The 23,496-nt window shown below is 43.6% G+C and overlaps 1 protein-coding gene across 2 annotated transcripts; it reads left to right on the top strand.

Annotated features, from left to right (window-relative positions):
• Nucleotides 1-1,252: 1,252 nt before the first annotated feature.
• LOC147205161 (septin-2) lies at nucleotides 1,253-23,194 on the top strand. Of its 2 annotated transcripts, none has more exons than XM_086110808.1 (12): nucleotides 1,253-1,381; nucleotides 8,483-8,540; nucleotides 8,669-8,768; nucleotides 8,878-8,964; nucleotides 9,303-9,426; nucleotides 10,569-10,703; nucleotides 10,932-11,049; nucleotides 20,498-20,599; nucleotides 21,008-21,153; nucleotides 21,271-21,354; nucleotides 21,438-21,495; nucleotides 22,276-23,194. In XM_086110808.1, exons 2-12 carry the CDS (start codon nucleotides 8,514-8,516, stop codon nucleotides 22,339-22,341), a joined length of 1,047 nt encoding a protein of 348 aa, XP_085966934.1. In that variant the 5' UTR covers nucleotides 1,253-1,381; nucleotides 8,483-8,513; the 3' UTR covers nucleotides 22,342-23,194. The 2 variants fall into 2 exon arrangements, with proteins under 2 accessions (XP_085966934.1, XP_085966935.1); XM_086110809.1 differs by lacking the exon at nucleotides 1,253-1,381 and adding an exon at nucleotides 5,967-5,988.
• The last annotated feature ends 302 nt before the right edge of the window (nucleotides 23,195-23,496 follow it).

The raw sequence follows: 23,496 nt of genomic DNA on the forward strand, positions 1-23,496 counted from the left end.
TACATGTGCAACATACAGCACAGATGAAATTACATTCCTCAGGAGAGAGAGGAGCCGCTGGGGGCGCCCGCACTGCCATCAAAAGAACAGTTATCATAAAATGACAAAATAATACAACACAACACATAAGACACAGACAGTCGTCTAATCTAACCACTTTTTCTGCATACACTTTGTTGTTTGAAGCAGTTATCGATGAAAGAGGAGCGAATCAAAGTGTCCTTTCACCATTGGATCAAAGACGTCATGCTGAAAATGTGCACACATCTGCTACAAGCTAAGTTATTTATCGTCGCAAGGGTCGTGTGCCCGCTGGAACCTATCCCAGCTGTCTTCGGGCAGTAGGTGAGGTACAACCAGGACCTCTGCACCAGATGACCACCGTGATGCCCCGGCAAAGAAACCGTTCAGGTGAAAGAATGAAGGGAATCAGCAACCGTTCGTGTCATCCTTGCATACAAGGGCATGAAATTATTTCTACAGAATTTACTTTTTAAAAACAACAAAGGGCGGCACAGCGGATCACTGGTTGACACGTCCACCACAGTGTATGGGTGTTATGGAAAACAACTAAATGCAAGGGCATTAAATACTTTCCACAGACACTTAATTTTTAAAAACAGCCAAATATACCAAAGAACATTTTGAATGTATATTTTAACACACAATGTCACATGTACTTAACTACAATTCAAAAATGTAATATAACTCAATAATCCCAAACTATTGAAAATAGTTATCGATTTAACATAAAACATGCTTTTACTTGACAGTTATTCCAAACTAACTGCAATTCTAATTATGTCGTTTTTTCTACTATTTTATTAGTACCCATTACAAATGTATTTTTTAATTAAATAATTATAGTATTGGTGTCATTTTTAAGTTATTTGAAACTTTTTTTTCCCAAAGTAATCTTAAGAACGTGTGATGAAATACACAAAAGCAATGAAATTGTGAACGAAAGTTGTGGAATGAAAAATACAATTGAAAGTAGTGAGGTAGGAACTCTCCACAAACATTTTGGGCAAAACAGTTAAAATATGAAGCAAAACCGTCAACTTTGAACCAAGTATTACTATGTATACATAAAATTGGTGTTTTGGGCGTACGTCGCCAACTGTCCAAAGAAATAATGGATAAGCACGAAAAGCTTGTGTAGAACAGGCAAAGAAACTGTAACACTGCAGCCGCCATGTTAGATCAAAATTTGTACGCTGTGTTACGGACAGCAGAGCCGTAATGGCGCCTGCAGTGACTAGCGAACACAGACGGGAGGAGGGTGGTCCTTTTGCGAGCGACTTCCGCGTCTCCTTTCCTGGGCTGGGACAGCGGCTTCAAACGAAATCTTCTTGTTCACTAACTTTATCTCAAAGTTCAGGTAAGTCGTGAATGCGGGTGCTTTCATGTGTGTATTTTGTTAACCAAGTGTGTGAAAGAGTTATATAAAAAAGAAAAAGGCAGGGTTACTGCAGAACTTGGCTGGCAACATGACAGCAACAGTCGAAGAAACAACTGTTGCTGTTTTAAGTCGTTATGTTTCCACAATTAAGTTTGTCGGGCGCTCATTCTGAGTGTAGTTAGTTGAAACTCACCAAAAGACACTTGCCTGCACATTTTGAATGCTAATAATGAAAATGTTGATGTCGAGAACGTCCGTGTCTGTCTGACAGTCATACTGGGTGTGGTGGACACCCACTGTTGCAGAGGCCATCACCATAGAGTGGTAAAGGCCTCTTCAATGCGTAAATATACATGGTAACATGAGCCAAACCTCTTTAAAACCAAGTTCAATCTAATTATTACTTTGTGTTTGATTCACTTTTGACCAACCAGTCCAGGGTGTACACACACTAAGGACCAACAGTATGAAAAAAAGGACAAATGTTGTATGATATGCAATTGGCATCCAACTCACCAAGGGCTGCACAGTTAATTCAGTTGCATCCTCAATATTTACATTTAAACTGTGGGCTCTGCTGCAGATGTAATCAAACATGTTTTATACAATACAATACAATACAACAAGGACTACAATGTTCCAAAAAGTAAACAAGGTACACTCACTCGACTGAAAATAAACAAATGACGTTACAAAAACCCCAAAACACTGGCTCTGAAACCCCCACCCCCCCAAAAAACGGCATTCATCAGACTCAACTAATCTCCAAATATTTGAGTTTTATTATTACTTTGTAAACACTTTGACTTTGTGACAAAATCATAAAATACAAACAAATCTGTGGGTTTTATCACGTCAACTTTTCCTGTTTCATGAAACAATTTTATATACAGGTATATATATACAATCGTCTCTGTGTGCCCTGCGATTGGCTGGCAACTGATTCAGGGTGTCCCCCGCCTACTGCCCGGAGATGGCTGGGATAGGCTCCAGCACCCCCCGCGACCCTAGTGAGGATCAAGCGGTTCGGAAAATGGATGGATGGATATATATATATAGAGAGAGAGAGAGATCGATCTCATGTGGACTTCACTTCATAAGCAGTCAACAATGTTCTATAGCGCTTGTGCTCTGTAGGTTTGCTGATGAGCTGGATCCTAACCCAGTTGATTTTGGGAGCGAGAAGCGATGTACGCCCTGGACGAGTCGCCAGCCAATCGCAGGGCACATTTTGGCTACAATTAACCGTAACATGCATCATTTTAGAGTGGGAGTGGAGTGGAGAAAATTTCGCATATTAAGGCCCGAGACATGCTTACCACTCGTTCACCGTGCTACCCATCAATGAATTTAACAATCGATTGATATTAATCAAGTGAAGACAATGCAGTACTGTACATAAATTACACATTAGCAGAGCCAGCGCCCTGTCCTTCACACGCTTTTCAAACTGCCCTGCCTTTAACCAGTTATTATTGAAGGCGCCGTTAACCCAACGCCTCATTCGAAAATAGGCTTCCAGAGAGCTCATTTTTATCCCATTGTCCTGCTTTATACACAACGGTGGGGAAACCGCACTTTATTGTCCGCCTAAATCAGTCCCACATCAAAGCTTAATCTACAGCCCATTCAAATGATCGACTTTCACACGTTACGCGCAAATCCCCTCTTGTGTAACATTCCTCCTTTCTAGCATCTGATTAATCCGTGACCTTTGATTGTAAAGTGGCGCAAATGTAAATGTCTTCCTCCGCGATAACCGGAGGAAACAATCATGTATTTTCATTGTCCGAAATGTGGCAGAGGGCCACTATTGAGGAATTATCATCCATCTGTACTTGTGTTATTTAGTCAATACAAATGTGCAAATTTACTTTCCTTTCTCACTGAGATGTAATCTCTGTCTGTCAACTGGCCTCCTTTTTTATTTTTTGCAACAACTTAACTTTTGACGCAGATCGGTGCGCTGTCGCAAGGGCAATATGTTAGCATAGTGAAAGATGTCTTGAGCACCCAATCCTTCACCGCTCTCTGACCTTTCTCCTTCCTGCGACCTTAACTCTGAGCGGCACAGGAGCCCCAAGTAAGACATCTGTCTGACATTACGTACTACATAGGGGAGGCGTCCTCCTGCTTGGCAGTGTGGTGTGAATGGACAAACAGCTTGATTCATGTTGACTATTGCGATAGTGAGTGCTGTTCTTACACAACTCCGGTTTTAATTCAACACTCTTTTTTTGAAATTGTAACCTCTCATCTAGTGGATATTGTGTCTCATTTAAATTCACTGTCTGATGAAAACACAATGAAACAAACAAAAAAAAACCCTCCTCACTTCAAAAATACCCCATGAGGAGAGTCACAGTCTGATGTTCTAGGTTTGATTCTGTGCTCACAGGAGTGAGGAGTCTAATGTTCTTCCTGTGCTTGCGTAGGTTTTCTGCTCTGGCATCCTCCCACATTGCAAAAAATGAACCTATTTGGTGAAATGAAAACACCAAATTGTCCGAGGGTAAGAACATGATAGTGAATCCGAAGATTTGACTCAGTTACCAATCCAGGGCGTAATCCGCTTCTCTGCCAAAATCAGATTGGATAGACCTCAGATCACCTGTGAACCGAATGGAAAAACTGGTTGGGTGGAAAAAAGAATAGATGCTGTCACTATGTAACGCTACTAAAGTATATCCCAAATAGTGTCGATTTTTTTTTCCCCCTTTCAGAACCAGGCGCGCCCATTAGGCAAATGCTAAGCGACCCCTGGAGGATATAAGGGCGGGCGGGGGGGGGGGGGGGGGGCGCCATATCCAATCTCGCCTTGGGGGGCCACATTGGGTAGGACCGGCTTTGGGCTCACGACACAATACATTGATTTGGCTAGCTCCGTAAATAGTGTGAAACAACTGCAGGACGGCAGCGAATTCAACAAAGAAAAACACGACGCAGTACAATGCTGTGTGCGGACAATATCCGGAAACGAGCAACACAAACCTCTTTAAATCCTCTTTCTGTCATAACCCGCTGCACTTTATGAAGGCGCTTTTCCTCCCATTCTACAGGGTTCCAAGTAGCACACAAAGCGGCAGGACTGGGTTATTCTCCAGACGAATCAAGGCCCATTAAGTGCTTTGAAAAGCAAGAAATGACTCGATTCATAAAACATCCACAGCGACGTTCACACATGCAGATTTTAAAATACGCGTGGGGAAAAAAAACTGCAATGCACAAACTACTGTTTATTACCGCAGACAGTCGCGGGTCTCCTCCCCTTGAACCAGATGTCTGCCATAGTATGGATTTTGTAGGATTTGGGACCATAAATATCGAGCAATATATTATATTCAGTTTTTCTAAGCAGATTGAGGAGGAAAAATGGGCGTGGTTTCCAGGGACAATCTCGCTTTTGTGCTTCAGCCGCACTGTTCAACAGATGTGTCACATACAGAAACTTTAGCATGGTACTGTTAGTTCCACCTCCGACTGCACAACATTAATAGAAGCCAAGAATCCACCCCTACAATAAAAAAAAGGAATTCTCCAGCAACCAAACAACAGACAGCAGCAGGTCTAACTCCACAACTCCCAACAAGCATTTCTCCAAATAAAGGACACCTTTTAAATAGAGCCAATTCCCACTCAACTCTGCAGTGGAGTAAATGAAGACCACTGCCCACTATTTGAGGAAATATGGTTCTTTGGAAGGAATTGTTTCAAATAAATTCCGCGGCAGCAAACTGGAAGAGACCGTTGATGGGTTTTGAGGCAGGCTGGTTTTAAAACGTCCTGGAACCTTTCTGACACACTTTGATAATCTTATCACAGAGTGTAAAGACTCACAGTTGTAGTCATAGTAAAAATATCTGATGCTGTTCATCAAGGATATTTTTGGAAGTGTCTTGTCCATCTGCACTTTAATCCGCTCCCTGAGATTTAGTTTCACATTTAATCATCGTTCGCATTCTTCATTGTGCTTGCAGCAGCTGTGTGGACGAGAAGTGTCGGGATATCACTTTGTTGCTATATGACTCCCACTTGTTTCAGTTATTTCCGATCATGCCCCCCATAACCATAAAGGGTCCATCCTGAACTTTAAACTCGGTGTTTGTGTTCTGAAGAGGCCCAGTGGTTTCCTCACGGTTGAAAGGTTTTCCCATCCCGCCTATTGTGGAACCTTTTCCTGCCCTCTGGGCTCATATTTCTAAGTGTTGCTTAAACCACGGCTTACAGACTAATATCACGTCTTTATTACTCTTGTCCACCGCCGGTACCCCCCAAACCCCCTGCAGAAAGTAATTATTTATAATCCATCCCCTCCCCCTTGTCAACAAGTGTGTCTTTACCTGTGCCAAGCATCTCTTTGTCCTGTATTTTTGTTTAATAGCGTATCTGCAGGGTTCCCATGATGTGTTTCCAGATAAAAGACCATTTTATGTCTTGACAGTGTAGTGTTACTAAAATAAGTATTAAGTACTACTCTCGTGTTTATCCATTCTCCACAGCAGGACCTTCACGGTTGGTCCGCAGGGTGAATAGATCTGCAACAACTGTAAATGCATTACATGCCAAGATGTTGGGCCTCAGTGAAGGTGGCATTTTTTGCTTTTGGCTCAGTTTAATCCTCTCTTCGTCTGGCTTCTTAATACTTGTGTGAGAGTGTGTGTAAGCAGCTCAACGGCCCGGCTGATTAAATGGCCCTTATTAATGAAGTGTGCCTCCTGCTTGTCTGACCTGTTGTGTTGGCTTTTGTGATGTTACCACTGCGATATTGAAATGCTGGTCATAATAATGCCGGTTCCCACCGAGAGGGTGGAGAAATTTGACACTTTTGTGTAAGTGAGTTTGGCTGTCCAAGTGTGGGCTCTTCATTAAGTTGGCGGTTCACTAACAAAGAAACACAATCATTCATTGCCATTGGCGTGATACTGTTGATATATACTCAATATCTTTTACTCTGGCAAATACATTACATAATAAAAGACATTAAATCACTCAATAATAAAGTGATTATTCCAACCAGGCAACCCAACCAATTTGCATATTTATATAAGGAGGGGGAAAGAGAATGGTCAGGTACTCCCAACATTGATTTGAGATGTATTGAAAGGAATGTTTTTGGATTCATGCTCCTGGATTTTTTGGTGCGTGACGTTTTCTAGATTTGGCGGTCCACTATATTTTAGTATGAAAGCAATGCAAGCCTTTGTACATGAGGCCACAGGTGACTATACATAATAACCTACCTGTTTGGTTTGACCTCCGAGTCACGCTTTTCCTTTGCCAATAGCAGATGCTATCAGAAACTGCCCAGCCCAAATTCAACCAGGGTAAGGTCCTTTACAGTGCCAAAGTGGAATCGTACTGGATGTAGTCCACTTAGATGTCTTTCCAATTTCCATTGTGTGGACTGTACTTTAGTGAACCATGGGAACTGGTAGCTATTTTAGTACCCAACTTCTTGTATTTCTCCGGCTGGTGGCCCATCCAGGCTATACCAAGTGAGCTGGGATGGGCTGCAGTGCATCCATGGCTCAAATGATTAAGAAGTACATTGAAAATTGATGGGCAAGCATCTTATATTTCTCTTGTCCAAAGCTGCAAAGCGTACCTAAATAACAAACGTAAAATCTTCCAATATTTGTCATCTTTCCATTATGATACACATGACATTGGACCATACCTGAAAGGTTGCTGGACAAAGAATTGTCACTTTTGTGCGATAGTGGGAATGAAATAGGAAAAAAAAGACCTCCTTAAATCTTCCCCTAGTGCTGGCAATCAGGACTGAGGTAAATGTTGCCATGTCAACGTATAAAGGAAGACATTTGGGAAGCAGAGGAGTAAACAACCATTGTTTCCCGTGCAGCTGTGCCAAAACCGCACTGTCAGTTTGATCGATAGTCCCCTCACTATCATGTTGATATGCGGGCTGCCACCGTCTAATTCAGTTCGACCGTGTGAAATGTGCCCACTAAGTGCCCACCGATGTGTCACATGCCATTGGGGAAAGGTCAGTTAAGGTTCCCATGCCACCACCCCTGTGAGTGCATCTCTGCTTGGCATCGTACAGCCGTCTGCCTCCTTCTTATGCTTATCACACTCCACATGTCAAGGGCCAGTGTGTTGATGATAAAATGGTGCCTGTTCTTCCTGCTCGGTCATTATGTGGCTAATTTATCATGCCAGCTTGTTGCTCTGTCGTCTGTTCAGGGTCATAGAGGGGGGAGGCTGCACACGGACCACTGTAACACTTTAATGGAGGTTTTGGATCAAATTCGGTGACCAGGGAGCTCTTTTGTACAGAAGTACTTTCGTAGATAAAGTGAAGTTCAACCTCTGAACTTCACGATCAGGGATTTTTTTTTGGGGGGGGGGGGGGGGGGTCAAGCCTGGTTTTATAGGCGCTGCCATGTTGGAAATGTGAGTTGGCCCATTTGTTGCACTAATGTATCAGGGGAGGGCTGAGTGCAATATTGGATTGCCCCCTAAAATGTTAAAATTAGAATTAACCACTAACCTTAATTCCGGACCCATCTGAAACATGATTTTTCTCTCTTCATCTCTGAATTTAACTTAAAAATGACAAACCGGATTTAGCCCACTCTAATTCTCAGTGGCTCATATTTGGAATGAACCACCACAGAGATTGTGAAGCCAGCAGGCCCTTTCTCACATCCAGCATCAGTGACCTTTTACCTCATAATTGTTCTTCTGCATGAATGGACAAAAATCCCACAGATTCCCAGGAGCGAGTGGAAAACTGTAATAGCTGCAAAGGCGTGGTGCAGCTATACCCCCCCCCCCCCCCCCACACCCATTCTCAACTCCTGTACATGTAAGGACCAGACATTCCAAAAACTTTCTTACACTCCTTTGGACTTCTTCCTAAAAGTAAATCAAATGATTACATAATCTATTCTACAAACAAAAATATAAATAAAAAATATTTTATACCCTCGAATTGAGGTAAGTTTTGGAAACAAAGACCTTGATCAAATGTGATCGAGTGACGTTTTTAAAATTTAAGGTACAGGTTTAAGAAAACATTTGATTGAAAACCAACTCTTGTCTTTTTACCGGCAGGTTTGACAGGCCTCTCCTGTACACCTCAGCAATGTCTCAGTCTGGAGAAAAAGGAAAGGTGAGTCACGCTGTGAGTTTGGACCCACACGTACGTGCGAATGCCCGAGCAAAGTGCTGGTGGTGAAATGTGCCATTGTTAACATTTCAGATTGCCTCAAAAATAAATTGGGTTATTGTTTCCCACAGTTCCCTGATGCAGCTGGTTATGTTGGGTTTGCAAATCTCCCAAACCAAGTTCACCGAAAGTCCGTGAAAAAAGGCTTTGAATTTACCCTCATGGTTGTAGGTGTGTGCAACCGTGATTTGACATTTTAAACACCTTAACTGCCATCATGTATTCTATGAGGTCTTCTGACACACCACTTGTACTGCACGTTGCCTCTCTTTGTTTTCAGGGGAGTCTGGTTTGGGCAAATCAACACTTATAAACAGCTTGTTTCTCACCGATCTCTACCCTGAACGCTACATTCCTGGCGCCGCAGGTAAACTCCCACAGACACACGTGCGTTTACACGCACGCACACGCTGTAATAATAGAGAAATGTCTGCTACAGTGTCTCCAGCTGAGCATTATTTCAACAGGAATGCTGGGAATGCCTTACTTTGGCTTTAAACAATGATCCAGACGCCCTCCCCCAACCCCCAAGGGTCATTCTGTCCAAACTTTTTGTATGACAAAAACATAATTTCACGTAGCCCGCGTGGAGCCGACGGTTGAGACAATGTTGCACAACCCGTGATGGAAAGTCCAAATATTGTGAGATCGCTGGGGTTTTTATCTGTGTTTTCGACACCTGACAACCATTCTCGGACTCCACAGAAAAAATCGAGAGGACGGTGCAGATCGAGGCATCCACCGTGGAGATCGAAGAGAGGGGGGTGAAGCTCCGCCTCACCGTCGTGGATACACCGGGCTACGGCGACGCCATCAACAGCCAAGACTGGTGTGTTTGTTTGCCTTGTAGGATGAAGGAGGAGTGAAAACATCTCGGGGAAACGTGTGCTTTCTTATCCTTAACCTCCTGTCCTCAAATCCCTTCTTAAATTTCCTCCTTGACTCCGTTTCCACGAAATCCCCCTCCGTTTGTACACACGACTGACGTGCCCGTGGTGTTCCGCGAACATATTGTGAACGTGTCCAACAAAGATCGTTATCAGGCAATTCAATGTGGAAAAAGGTATCATTTTAATGACGGGATATGTCCTGTTGTAAAAGGCTACAGTGAAACCTTCCAAGATCAAGCATAATCTGTTCAGGATTGCCAATTGACTTCCGATTTGTAAGGAGTCATGGTATCTTTTTAACTGTGCTAACAGTGTTTCAAGTAACATTTTAACACTATGAAGTCTCATACAAGTGACCCTTTTATGACCCTCACAAAGGGCAATTACCGTTGCTTTTTGCAAGGTCTCGTCATATCAACATATTAATATTACATCGTATTTAGATTATAGTCCATTTTTTCGTTATTTTTGACGCATTGGGTACTTGGCAGGCAGTACAATGGACTAATGGTTAGCAGTTCTGTGGGTCGAGGTTCATGTCTCGACTCAGGCCTTCCTGTGTGGAGATTCTCCCTGTCTACATCCATCCATCCATTTTCCGATCCCGTCTATCCTCACAAGGGTCGCAGTGGGTGCTGGAGTCTATCCCAGCTGTCTTCGGGTAGTAGGCGGGGGACACCCTGAACTGGTTGCCAGCCAATCGCAGGGCACACAGAGACGGACAACCATCCGCGCTCACACTCACACCTCAGGACGATTTAGAGTGTTCAATCAGCCTGCCATGCATGTTTTTGGAATGTGGGTGGAAACCGGAGTACCCGGAGAAAACCCACACAGGCCCGGGGAGAACGTGCAAACTTCACACAGGGAGGCTGGAGCTAGAATTGAACCTCTGCACTGTGAGGTCAACGCGCTAACCACTGGGCCCCCCCGCCCCCATCTACATGTTAAGCTTAATTAAAGACTCTAGATTCTCCATCAGTGTCAATGTGATGCAAATTTGAATCTTGAGGTTCCATGGCGAAAGTGGTCGCCCCTGCTCACCGCCTTTCCTTTTTCAATCCGGCATGGCGCCGTGAAGTTTCAAGACCATCATCCAGTACATTGACAATCAGTTTGAGCGCTACCTCCACGACGAGAGCGGCCTCAACCGACGCCACATAGTGGACAACAGGGTGCACTGCTGCTTCTACTTCATATCGCCTTTTGGACACGGGTAAGTCAATACTTGCTGACCTCATCTGACACTGAGATTATAGTTAATGGCGTTAAAAGTATTGCTCTCCCCCGATTTGTATTTTTATTTTATATGAAAGCCATTGAGTACCTCAAGTCAGTTCTTTTGTGTTAAATTATTCCGTATCATCACCTGAGCTCTCTCTGCCCTCTTGTCCCCCTTGAAATCCTTTTTCATATTGTCATCCCCCCCCCCCCCCCCCAACAGCCTGAAGCCTTTGGATGTGGAATTTATGAAGGCCATCCACAGCAAAGTTAATATCGTTCCAGTCATTGCTAAGGCCGATACGCTGACGCTGAAGGAGAGGGATCGCTTGAAGAGGCGGGTAAGGCACAAAAGTTTAGCCGATGCGCTACACTGTTGCTATCGTTTCTCCACCTCCACAATTGTTCCAACAATCACTTGTTCATATTTAATGGCTTGTGTTTATGCGAGGAAGTAAATGATTTATGTGTTTTTTGGAACAATATCAAAGTATGGCAACGCGGGTGTTTACAACGCAGATGAGCTCATTTCATCCAGTCTCTGCTCGTCCTTCATACTTCCTTTTGGAGCACCTCCAAGTGTCAGGCCGCTTGCACGCTCCCAAGTTTCCTGCTGACGATAGGTGGAAGGACGCAGTAGGACAATACACACGTCACAGCTGATCGCATTCATCGCAGGCTTTTCCTGCCGCTGATTACGCTCCGACATAAATTACTTTTTCAACCTGGCAGCTTTTTAATTGGAAGTCACCCCAGCTACCTCTTCAAAGCTCAGACCTCCCCTCCTGTGCCTCATTCAGGCCCCGGAGCCGGTGGTCTGACAGGCATCAGGGCACCAACTCAAAGGAATCTTTTCACTTTCACAGGAAATTTGGTTTGCCGAAGGTTTTCCACAGCACGACTGCTTGAAAACCACTGAGGCAGCATTTTGTGGAATTGCAAGGTAGCACTTGATGGCCACAAACATTTCAATTTACTCTCACCCTTTGACTGTAATTACTGCAAACATGATTAAATGTACAGTAGTTTTTGAGGTCGAGTCACAATTTGATGTCAGATCAGCAAAATTCATATGTGGGCACAAATTACATATTCAACTGAATGACTTTTATAATAGCGATAAGAAAGTTCAAGTTGAGTAATCAATAAGAAGTTGTGGTTTGTTCATTTACGTGCAGTTCAACCATTTTTGTTAGCACATTTTGTTGACGGATCGGACTAAAAGATGACACCATTGTTGCCCCCCCCCCCCCCACCCCCTTCTCTCGTACCAAACTGATCAGTTCAAAAGTCAACTTTTGAATTGAGCCTGGGAGATTTCCATCCGCTATTGCTGTCTGGAGGGCAGTAATAGTTTCAGTGGAGGTGTGAGTGGTTCTCACATCAGATGTGAAGTTCCTCCATTGTGTACAATTGTCCTGAAGGGGCCTCTCAAGCCGAATCGTACTTTGTCGGGTTGCTTTGTGTACTGAGCTCCATCAACCCCTCCTGTGGCCATTTGGATTGAGCAAACCTTGTTTCCTGTCACAGTTTCTGACCTCAGTCCTAAACTGCAGGTACTGTATCACACAATGTGTACAAGTATTGACAAATGGAGGGTGTGTTTTTAGGCAGTCCCTTCTTCCATCTCTCTTAGGGGTTCCAGTTCAGGGTCTGTCGGGTGATATTTGATGTCGGTTTTAATTCCAGCTACTTCTTCCAAGCTCATCTTTAACTGATGCTTGCTGTGTTTTTATACATCGTTTGTGATTTTGTTTCCCCAGATTTTAAAAGATTTTTCTCAAAACGTTTTGTCACTTTGTCACGTTTGTATTGTGATATGGAGCGACCCGACACACATTTTAAATAGTTTAAGCCTTAACATTTCCCTCCCACACGCTTTAAACAGTCTTACATTTGTTAAAAGCCATTTTTAAAAGCAGATTGGATTTCATTGCGCAATATAGCAGAGGATTACTATATTTCGACTGCTTATGGGAAAATGTGTTTCTGGAAAAACAAACTGGGGCTCCATAAGAAAAATCATGCTCATAATAATATCACTTAAGTTGATCAAAAAGCATTTGGTTGTTTGGATCAGATTAGCTGAAGTGGTTCTTAGGGGAACACGTGTGCATCCTGTCATAATGTCCAGTAGAACAGAGTCCAGCAACACTCCTTCCTTTGGTGGTTCCAGTGCCAGCAGCCATGAAGGTTGATGCATACCATGCACAATTTCTCACGCATTATTTATTTGTTTTCATTTTTGAAATGTTTTATTTGATTAGATTTTGTTTGCTGGGCATTTATCTCTTAATAAATGAGACCTCCCACCTCGGAATGCACTTTCTCCTGTTCAAGCGAGGGGAAGCAGCTCGTACAGAACAATATACATTTCCTGCAATGCGTCACACCCCGGGTCAGGAGACGACTTATCTCAAGCAGGTCAGATTTACAGACAAAGCGGGGGCGGGGGGAGGTAATGTGACAGTTTTTAGTATTTTCTTTTTCTCACTCCTGTTTGCTTCTCACACTTGGTTCCTCTCTTGAAATTTCCCCCCCTCTCCTACTTCTTGCTTTTTTTTCTTTTTTTTTTTTCTTTATCTCAGCCCGCTCTATTGGCAATTTCCTTTGGGGGGGGGGGGGGTGTCTTGCGGTGGTCTACTGCTCACAAATTGCTCAGTGAAGTGTATTTTGGGAGGCTGATCCCCTCTCTCAGTCCGGGGCCTTACGGTCATATCCTGTGTGGGGGAGTTGAGTCTCAATCAGTTTTCATACTTTTTGTTCTTGTCTGAGCTGAGAAGATGCACATCTGGTTGAGGTGGGACACAAAAATCCGGTGTGTCTTTTACTGCACATCTGCGGCAATCTTTTAACGGCGTGATCTCTGCAATCGAAGTGAAGGACAAATCTTTCATTTTCAAGTGCATTCAATGGAGAATAGCTCATCCAGGAAGTCGGCTTCCTTCCAGCCCGGTAAAACTTTATACAGTTACTAAATATTTATCAAGTGTTTGTATTCATCACTTGCCCGTTCACCCGTCATCTTCAACTTTCGCCACTCATTCTGTTAGGACATATTTTTGGAGTTTTTCCTGTCAAAACATCAAACGCTTGGCGGAAACATTCAAACATTGTTTTACGGGAAAGGTTCAAAAGTGAATCGGCAGCCGAGATGATGCAAGGCAGTCAAGATTTATAAATCATCCTTCCAGTGTTTATCAGAATCCATGTTGGTTTTTGTCCCAGATCACCCCCTCTTTTTGTATGTGTGTGTGTGTGTGTGTGTGTGTTTTTACTTTTGCTTTTAGCTTTGTCTTCATGAAGACTCCTGTCCCAAACCAAATTTTGGCAGTGTTGGAAAGCTCATCATCTCTTCTTTTCCTGCACGAGCCTTTTGGCAATAGACAACTGTGGTGCGCTTTTTCCTCTCTGCTTACCTTCTGTTTCCTCTGTCCTGGCTTTTCCTATTCCATGTTTTCATTCCCTTTCTTCTCTCAGCTACCTTTTTTGTCTCTCCCCCTTCCTTATTGCAACGGCCCTCTCCCTCCCACGCTGGACTCCAACACAGGGCACCACCCCCCCCCCCCATCCCACCCCCCGGGCACCCCCGTCCCATTACGTTCGGCCGCTCAGCTGCTGTATTTCACCCCTGGCCAGGGCACAGTCAGTTTTCCCCTCATTGTCTGCCTCAATGTCGTCTCCCCAAAGCACTCGAGCATGTGTTGCTGTGTGAACAAATCCTATGGCCCCGCAGGGACACATTTTTGTCCAGGATGATCGTACCAGCCTCTGTTTTCTTCGAGTACAATAACTAAAGCTGTTTCAACAGTCTGGTCTGTCTGTTGAGCTGGAAAAGACCAGGCGGAAGTTTTGGCTATTTTTTATTATTTTTTTGGAAGGGTAAATTTAAAGACTAAGAACTTATGTAAAGACTGATGAGTCTTGATGTGCATCTTACAAAGGTTTCACTTTCAGACAATTAAAGTTGTGGGAGAAGTTTATGTTTCTGTAGGGATGGACATTTGGCAACATTTCTTACTGGAAGATGGGGGGGGGGGAATATCCCATCAGTTTTATGATAGGGTATTGTTTTGAAAGGGATATTAATTTCGATGTATGACGTTATTAAAATTAGAGCTCTGAAATGACCTTGTTTGAACCATTTGGCTAAATAAAAACAATATCAAAATAAAATCCTTTTTCCCCATATATTGTATATTTGGAATATTTGGTACAGAAGAAACATCCATCCATCTATTTTGTAAATAGCTCACGCACACTAGGGTCGCTGGCACAGAAGAAACGTGTACCATGCTAGAGGGCTCATCCGTCCGGGATGTTCCATTCTTCACAAACAGGTTATTTATTTATTTTAAATCAGTGCAATTATATTAGCTTTCATTTTCATTGATATCAATTTGTTTTGGAGAAATCAACATCAAACTAACGACTTTAAAACAACACCGTATCGCTACGCTCCCCCCAGGCATCCATGTTTGCAGTGTCTCTTTCCTCTTGCTCTCTTCTTCCACCTCGTCCGTGCGTAACTGCTCACCCTTCCCCTCTGTGCTCACCGTGAAAGAGGAAGTAAAAGTTAATTAGAGACAAATAACTTCAAAGAGGCGGCTCATTGACTCAACTCTACGCAGAGCCAATCATATTGTGCTCTGGTTAGAAGTTCCATCAAAGAAAAAAAAATGTAGACCTTGAATTTTTAAAAGTACACTAAATCGTCAAACCGGTAATTGGTTCTTGCTAGACAGGAATAAATACAAGTGACATAAGTCTTAATGATCAATTCTTCAGTTACCAAGCCCATCCCCGGTCTCTTAAAACGATGTTGTGCATACAAAGAAAAACAAACATGACACATTTCTACATTTTTAGTGAAACTGTGGCTTGTCACCTTCTCCCCTGCTCTGCCTTGTCCTCTTTTAGTGTATGAGGCCTTACCGGGCTCTCTTTCCTGCCACTGTTTGAAACACGCGGATATATTCATTTTTTGTACCCCTCTATAGTCATTGTGCCAAGACAAATCTCCCCAGTTTAAAACAACAAATAAGCACTTTCCCTCATCAAGTAAGCTTCTCTTTAACACAGAATGATCCACTGTCTGGCAACAGTTTTCTTCTTCCTGAGAAATTACCACAGGCTCTCTTTTATACTCAAGAGACCCTTTCGATTCGGTGACCAACAGTGGAGTCTGGCGGTGTGGTAGAACCCCCCCCCCCCCCCCCCCCCGCATGCCTCACACTGTCCCCTTTCCAAATCTGCCTATAACACGAGATCACTTGAATAGCTCAATTGTTCCTCTCCTTGCTCTTTGATCACAGGAAAAAATGGGTGGTCTGAAAAGTACTAAGACCTCCAGCAAGACAACGGGGAGGGATTGAGGTGTGTGAGGACGTTGAACGCGGCGAAGTCATGTGACACCCTCGACGTTACCGTGGCTGCACCGACTTCCTCGGTACTTTCCATTCGAACAAATCCAGCTGTTCTGGTCCGGTCTGTTCCAGTCTGAACTGTCCTTCAGACCCTGATGGGATCTATCTGGAATGTGCGTGAAGAATCTTAAATCCTGTGCACACAGTGGTATTGTTTCTTACTGTGCCACTTTATTTGAGCCTGTGCAGCTCAGATGGGTGGGAGACACAAAAGAAATCACTCATGGTACCGCTCCTCCCCTCGACTGTTTTTCCCCAAGACTTGACGCCAGATTACAGGAGATCAAGAGAGTGAGGTGGCGGCCAGTTATGTGAGAGACGTGGCCACTCGGTCATCATCGAGTATTGTTGAGGCTCCTTCATCCTCCGAAAGACTCCTGGGGGACAACCGTTAGCCTGACTATTGTTTCCTGGTTACAGGCAAACACTTTTTGTGTATCCTCGGGGCTGACTACACAGGACAAATTTGAACTAAAAGTGAAACTGGGTTAGATTTCACCTGTGTGATGGAGACTGAAAAGTTTGGAAACCTTTTTCTGGGGGGGAAAAAGTGGAGAAAATTAGCTTTTGGTGAAAACATGTCAAACAGAACATTGGCTATGATGCGAATTATTTTGCTTTATGGACACCTCCAACTATTAAAAAAAAAAAGACTGAGAAAGAGCTTTTGAGTCAACTCAGTGACAGTGTGAGTACAAGACTGAATGGTAGTCTGTCTCTTTATGTGCCCTGAACCGGTTGCCAGCCAATCGCAGTTAAACCATACAGTACATATATACATACTGTACACCACAGGTGTCAAAGTCAAGGCCCAGGGGCCAGATCTGGCCCGCCACATCATTTTATGTGGCCCGCGAAAGCAAATTAAGCATGTCAAGTTCCATGATGCTTGCTAAAGTCTGAACCAAAATTTCAAATTGTCATATGTAATCCACAATGACAGTCATTATTCTTGATTTCTGATTTTAAAACTAGTTATCCATCAATTTGTTGTGCGCTGTGTTTGTAATATGTGGAGGTGATTAAACATTGATATGGTTTCCCAAAATTCATAAAGGCCCTCCAAGGGAAACCATAACTACAATGTGGCCCGCGACAAAAATGAATTTGACACCCCTGCTGTACACGGTTTAAGCGTGAGGTGCCTAAACTTGTACGAGCTCCATCGTGTTGGCATTTCTGTCCCTCACAATCCACGTGAGGTTCGCTCAAATATATTTTACACCCAAAAGCTGTACTTGTCTCATATCCAAACTGAGGCAACGTTGGCTTGTATCAGTTCAACAGTACCGTCTTGACACAAATGAATGCTTTCAGGGATTTGTCGCCATCTTTATAGCGTCAAAGAAAAGAGCATTTTTTTAAAAAATGCAAAGAGCAGACCAAGCACATTGTGGACAGAGACTCTTTTTATTCGTATTCAAATTTTTCATGGGCCGTTCAGCTTACAGTGTAAACGCCTCTCTGCTGTTATGAATCAGTGAAATGTGATTCATATAAAAATATAACATTCTTTCACTTGCTTTTTTGGAGTGTTATCTCAGTTTGTCGTTTTCAAGACTCTCCATATTGACACATTACTCTCGAGCTGGCGCACAACGATTGCCCCCTGGATAACCTCAAAATAAATCCATTTTTATCACGATGGTACACGTGCTAACAAAGTGATGCATAGCTTTTAACCCCGCAGCATTCTGCAGAAGCTGGCAGGCAGCTTGGAGGTTACATAAATGTTACTTCAAGTCGCTTTTCTCAAATGTTTTTCTTGCTCCTTTTCTCTTTTGTGTTGCGCATTCCTCAGGAGCAAGTGCATTTGGAGGCAGATGAAGAGCTGCTCTGTACATTTGCAGAGCGTAATTAGTGAAGGTTGTAACTCTTCAAGTGTGCCCTTTTTTTCCTTTTTCTTTTTCCCCCCCCTCTGGTTGGATTTCTTTCTCTCGCTCTCAGCGTTGTTGATTTCCTAAGAGTGCTCCCGAGCTCGTTTCTACTTCCAAGTATTGTTCCCAGTGGTCAGCCAGGCCAGAGGAGGCTCGCCTGTGTCTTCAACAACTGTGATTTCAACCATTTGCTGTTGTGTGTGCGCGTGTGTGTGTGCGTGTGCGTGTGTGTGTGTGTGTGTGTGTGTGTGTGTGTGTGGGCGTGTGGTCACTGTTTATCACAGTCCTGTGTTGCTCTCTTGTTCTTTCTTCTTTGTAATCCCTCAGAAGGTGTTTGTTGGTGGTGTTTTTGTTGGCTTTTAAGATTTAAGATATCCTTTATTTGTCCCACACTGGGGAAATTTACAGTCTACAGCAGCAGCTTGACTTGTGAGAAGGAAAACAAAGGATTAAATAGTTGATCGCTTTAATGATGAGCTTCCATTTTGATGGCAGGTTTTGCTGTTGACCTCTTGTGCAACTCCACCGCATTCCTAGCTAGGTAGTAAGTAACCAATTTTTTTGGCTTCAGTTTACCGGATTTGAACTAAATCTTTATAAAATATCAGCCTCCACCCTTAATATTTCTGCATGGATATTTTTCCACACACAATGCTTCATTTCAAGCTACACTGTTAACCAGAAGCTCAGGCTTCCTTTTCTAATTAATATTGCGGTTGACTCTCGAGGGGCATTGTTCGCCGCCTTGACGACACTGAGTTGCGTTGCTTGGCCAAGCATAACAGCTCGGAGTGAGTGGGGGTGGGGGGTGTCTTGTAGCCGCACAGGATGGTCATAAAATCAAGATGGCTCCCGCTGCCAACTGTTTGTGTGCCAACAAAAATACAAAACTACAAGGAGGAGAGTGCGATGAAGCAAGCGGGATGTAGCAAAAGTTGCAGGAGTCAACAAGGATTAGGAGGAAGGCAGGTCACGATCCTGGCACCTGTTCATGATTATCCTGTCGGCATCACACTGAGCACGAATCATTCTCCCGTAAACAACGACAACAGATGTTTGTGCTCGACTCGCCCATCGTGGCATCAATCCCCGAAAACTTTAATGTAAATTCTGACTCATCTTACCCTTCAAATAAATGTGTTACGCATACCGTCGAGAACTGCTGGTACCATTTCTTTGCCTTTTCCCATCCAGGGTGGTGTGCTGCTTGCTATAGTTCACAATCCACACGGCCAAGGGTGATTCCATCCCCTAAAAACATGCTTCCTTGATTCATGAAGCGGTGAAGGTTCACTATACTGCAGTGAATTTCTGTTTTGCTTTTCTTTCAGTCAAAGCAATTACTATCACATTGTTAGGTGACTTGTTCGACTCTAATCCTGTCAAGAAGACTAATGAGTCCAATCAAATCCCCCGTGTCCATGCTATCGAACTACTGTACTGTTGGTTTGTTGTTTGTTTCTTTGTTTCCTGCCATTGTGTGAAGCATGTTTATTTTCTCGCTGATGGCAGACTTTCCCGAAACTGTCCAGTCGCAGCGTGAACCAAAATCGCCTTCCATGTTGGAAGCATTGAGAAGAAGCCCTGGTCTTGTGTCACGCCCGCCAAAGCGTGTTTGTTTTTACATCTGCAGCTAAACAATACCTAACCCACCCTCTCTCTCACACACGCACACACACACACACACACACGTGCGCTATGCACATATGCATCACTGAGAAAACAAGCTTTAGCCATAACAAGTGTGCAAACAGGAGCTGCTCCTCGTAGGAAAACCCGCTGTCGCTTCCCGGGATGGGAGCTGACTCACCGCTGTCCCTTTATACTCACCTCTACATGAAAGTGTCCCCAAAAGTCAGGAAAACAAGTCTTGACGTTTCTTGGCTCCGTTACATAACAATACAGTATGCTCCCGGTAGTACAAAAGACAAATGCTGCCTTGATGTTTAAAATAATAAATACTGACATGTGTCCCATGGTCAGGGTAAAGAAAAGCCCCTTTGTGTTAAGACGTCTCAGGCCTCGGCGGCCTTTGAATAGAAAACTATGAGGAGTTGACTCTTTTATGACTCTTTTTCGATTTGAAACACACACACACATACACAGGCGACTTATTTTTCACCTTCCACCCCCTTTCTTTCTCCACACTCGTGTCCTCCACGGGGGTTTTAATTAAGTGTGTTGCCGCAACAACATGCGTACGTGCTCCCACCCACTTATTGGTCTTGTGAGGCTTCCTTCTTCTCTGTTTACGGCTCTCGACTGCAGCTGTATTTTCGGCACAAGCGCCAGCGGGTTTGAAACAAAGACTTTTGTTTCAGTGTGGATGTGTAGGTGCTCCGTGGAGTATTAGTTTTATGGAACATTTTTTGGGGGGGGGTTCCACATCTGATCTGACTCTGTCTCGGGATCATAGAGGCTTGGAGAAGGGAGTGTTTGCAAAGTGGTCATGACCCCAGCCGGCTGGCCCTCTTTCTGCATTTCAGATCCTGGATGAGATCGCAGAGCACGGAATTCGAATCTATCAGCTACCTGATGCCGACTCGGACGAGGATGAGGAGTTTAAGGAGCAGACCAGAGTCCTCAAGGTGAGTGGTCCAGGCTGTAACTTTGTCTCCACCTGCTGGTGATAAAATTCACCTTCAGTCTCTTTCACGGCACCTTTACATGCTTGTGCAGGTGCATCTACATGTGTGCCGCACTTTTTATGTTGCTTAAAGGGTTGTGACACTGCAACACGGCTATTTGTTGTCATACGCATGGTGGTTGGCATTGTCGGTTAGGATTTTAACCAGAGGAGGTTCCTAAGGCAAAGTCATGTGATTGTTTTAACCCTTTCATGCAACAAATAATGATAACCTGTAACCCGATCACATGATAAGATGTCCACTGTAGTAACCGCTGTCCCTGAAAGGGTTAACTAGTGATCTAAATGTATTTAAATTCCCAGTAACGGTCACATTTAATTGAGATGCACTTGTGTTTCCTCTGCTCAGGCCAGCATTCCTTTTGCTGTGATTGGCTCCAACCAGCTGATCGAGGTGAAGGGCAAGAAGATCCGCGGTCGCCTGTACCCGTGGGGCGTCGTGGAGGTGGAGAACCCCGAACACAATGACTTCCTCAAGCTGCGCACCATGCTCGTGTGAGTCTCAAAAAAATGACCCAATCATTCTTCCATCGACTTCAGAAATTTGCCTCAGAGCACTACCCCCCGCAAGCTTCTGAAAACATAATCACCGGTGTCCTGTGTCTCTTGCAGGACGCACATGCAAGACCTGCAGGAGGTGACGCAGGACCTGCATTACGAGAACTTCCGCTCAGAGAGGCTGAAGAGAGCCGGAAGGTAAAATGCTTTTATGTCACTTGACCGCCACGCAGCTGCTGCTTGCTTCCACCTTTAATCCTGGAAAATTTGGTTCCCCATAGAGCTGTGGATGAGGATGTGATGGATAAAGACCAGATACTGCTACAGAAAGAGGCGGAGGTACACGCACACACACGTACACACACGTGCAGTCGTCAAATGAGTTTCTCGTATATGTATTGTTTACGCGTTTGGCCCATGCGGCCTTGCAGATCATTTGGCAACAGTCAACTTCCGAATGAGCCTTGATGATCCTGTTTGTTACAATCCGGAGCGGGCAGCTGCAATCAGAGCGTACTGTAAACAAAATTATATACGTCGGGCAGTAGATGACCCCACTTCCTGTCCGGATGTCCTGGCCCACATTTATAGTGGGAATGACCTCCATTTGGAAAAAGACAAAAAGCTCAGACAATGGCCTTCTTGAAATCCAACCTTATTTTGTATAGTTTGTGGTACTCGTCGTGTTTTTGTTCTAGTTGAAATGCACCAAAGAAAATGAGAACAATGCAAACCATCAATACATGTCATTTTGCATTTCGGATGACGCATGTACTTAAGTGCCTTTGATTTAATGTAATGGGAAATACATATTTGTAGTTAATGAGAATATTTGTCTAACTCTAATTTGACCTTGCAGTTAGAGTTTAAAAAGAGGAGTAGGGGGACAAATTTGTTATTAGTTGTTACTGACTAGTGGGGGGTGGGCAAACAAAAAATTAAAATCCAATGGAAAAAAAATACATGTCCCTTGTGTAGTTCTCCTTTCTCCTCACAAGATGGCAGCAGATAGCTCAGGAGCTTTGACTAGATACTTACTTTTTCCAAATTATATTTATTCCCATTGCCTTCAGCATCATCATCATCATCATTTTGTATTGCTCTTTGACTTTCCTTTAGCTGAGACGCATGCAAGAGATGATCGCTCGGATGCAGGCACAGATGAAGATGAAATCCGACGAGTGAAAACACACACACACACCCCGTGCTGTCACCCGATACAACCTGCAAAAGTGTTTTTAGGATCCGCCAGTTATCTACTCCTCCACGTTTCCTTCACACTTGCCATCATTTTATGACCTTTTCATTTTGTGATTATTTTAATATCTATATTGTGTCGTTACAGTGAATTAGAATTCATTGGCGGATTCCTCTTAGTCTGTTGATATGGTATGCCGTATGATCTGTCAGGCTGTCAGATAAGATAGTAAGTACTATCACACTCGTGTATACCAAAGGTTTTTGTGTTCAGTCTTAATAATAGTCCATTGCAGCACTCTTATGAGCGCCCAATCATGGTGATTTCTTTGCTTCTGTTCAAGTCACACACACACTACACAGTATGATCACAGGTGTCATTTTCCTGCCTAATTTTGCCACCTTATACATCCGTAAAAATGTCTGAGGCTGCTACAAAAAAAAAAAAATACAATATTACCCCCAAACATGGTGCTTTAGTGCCATTTTCCTTCTATTAAATTTATAAGGCGTATGACGTCAGTGTCTAAACGACAAAAGCTCATGTTCAGCAAAAGCCTGTTAATAATACAGTGGTACCTCGACAATTTATATTTGAACACAAACGGCAGACAGCCTGTCACGATACTCACTAGCGTGGTCACAGAACAACGTTCAACTGTTGAAGTCAAGGTACCACTTTATGGACTTTTGGTTTTGGCCAGTTTTTGCAGCACTTGAGCAGTATTCACTCATATATAGAATATGTAATCACTGATTTTATACCGTCATGCAAATGTGCACTCGTTAACATGACTGACCCAGTGTACTTCCAATGCAATAAAACATTGTTTACAATAAACATTTTGACTTCCTTGTTATTCATGTTCTCTTTTAGCTCTCTTCGCAATGTAATTGTACATAATCGCGCTACACCATTGTCTCCCGAGATGAACCGATGCCGACCACTTCGCACATGGCTGCTGAAGTATGATGCCCTGTTCATATCCCACATGTACTACGGTAACTCTCTCCGTGCTAGTCTACCACCTAACCATTTACATCAACTTCTAGTTGGCAAGAATTGCCACACGAAAAAAACTGCACAGCGAGTCAAACAGAGAATTAAATTCAAGCTCTTTGCCCACACTTTCAAGTCTCTCC

Source organism: Hippocampus guttulatus, chromosome 5, assembly GCF_054856545.1.
Source record: "Hippocampus guttulatus isolate MCC_2025c chromosome 5, RoL_Hgut_1.0, whole genome shotgun sequence".
Lineage (NCBI taxonomy): Eukaryota > Metazoa > Chordata > Actinopteri > Syngnathiformes > Syngnathidae > Hippocampus > Hippocampus guttulatus.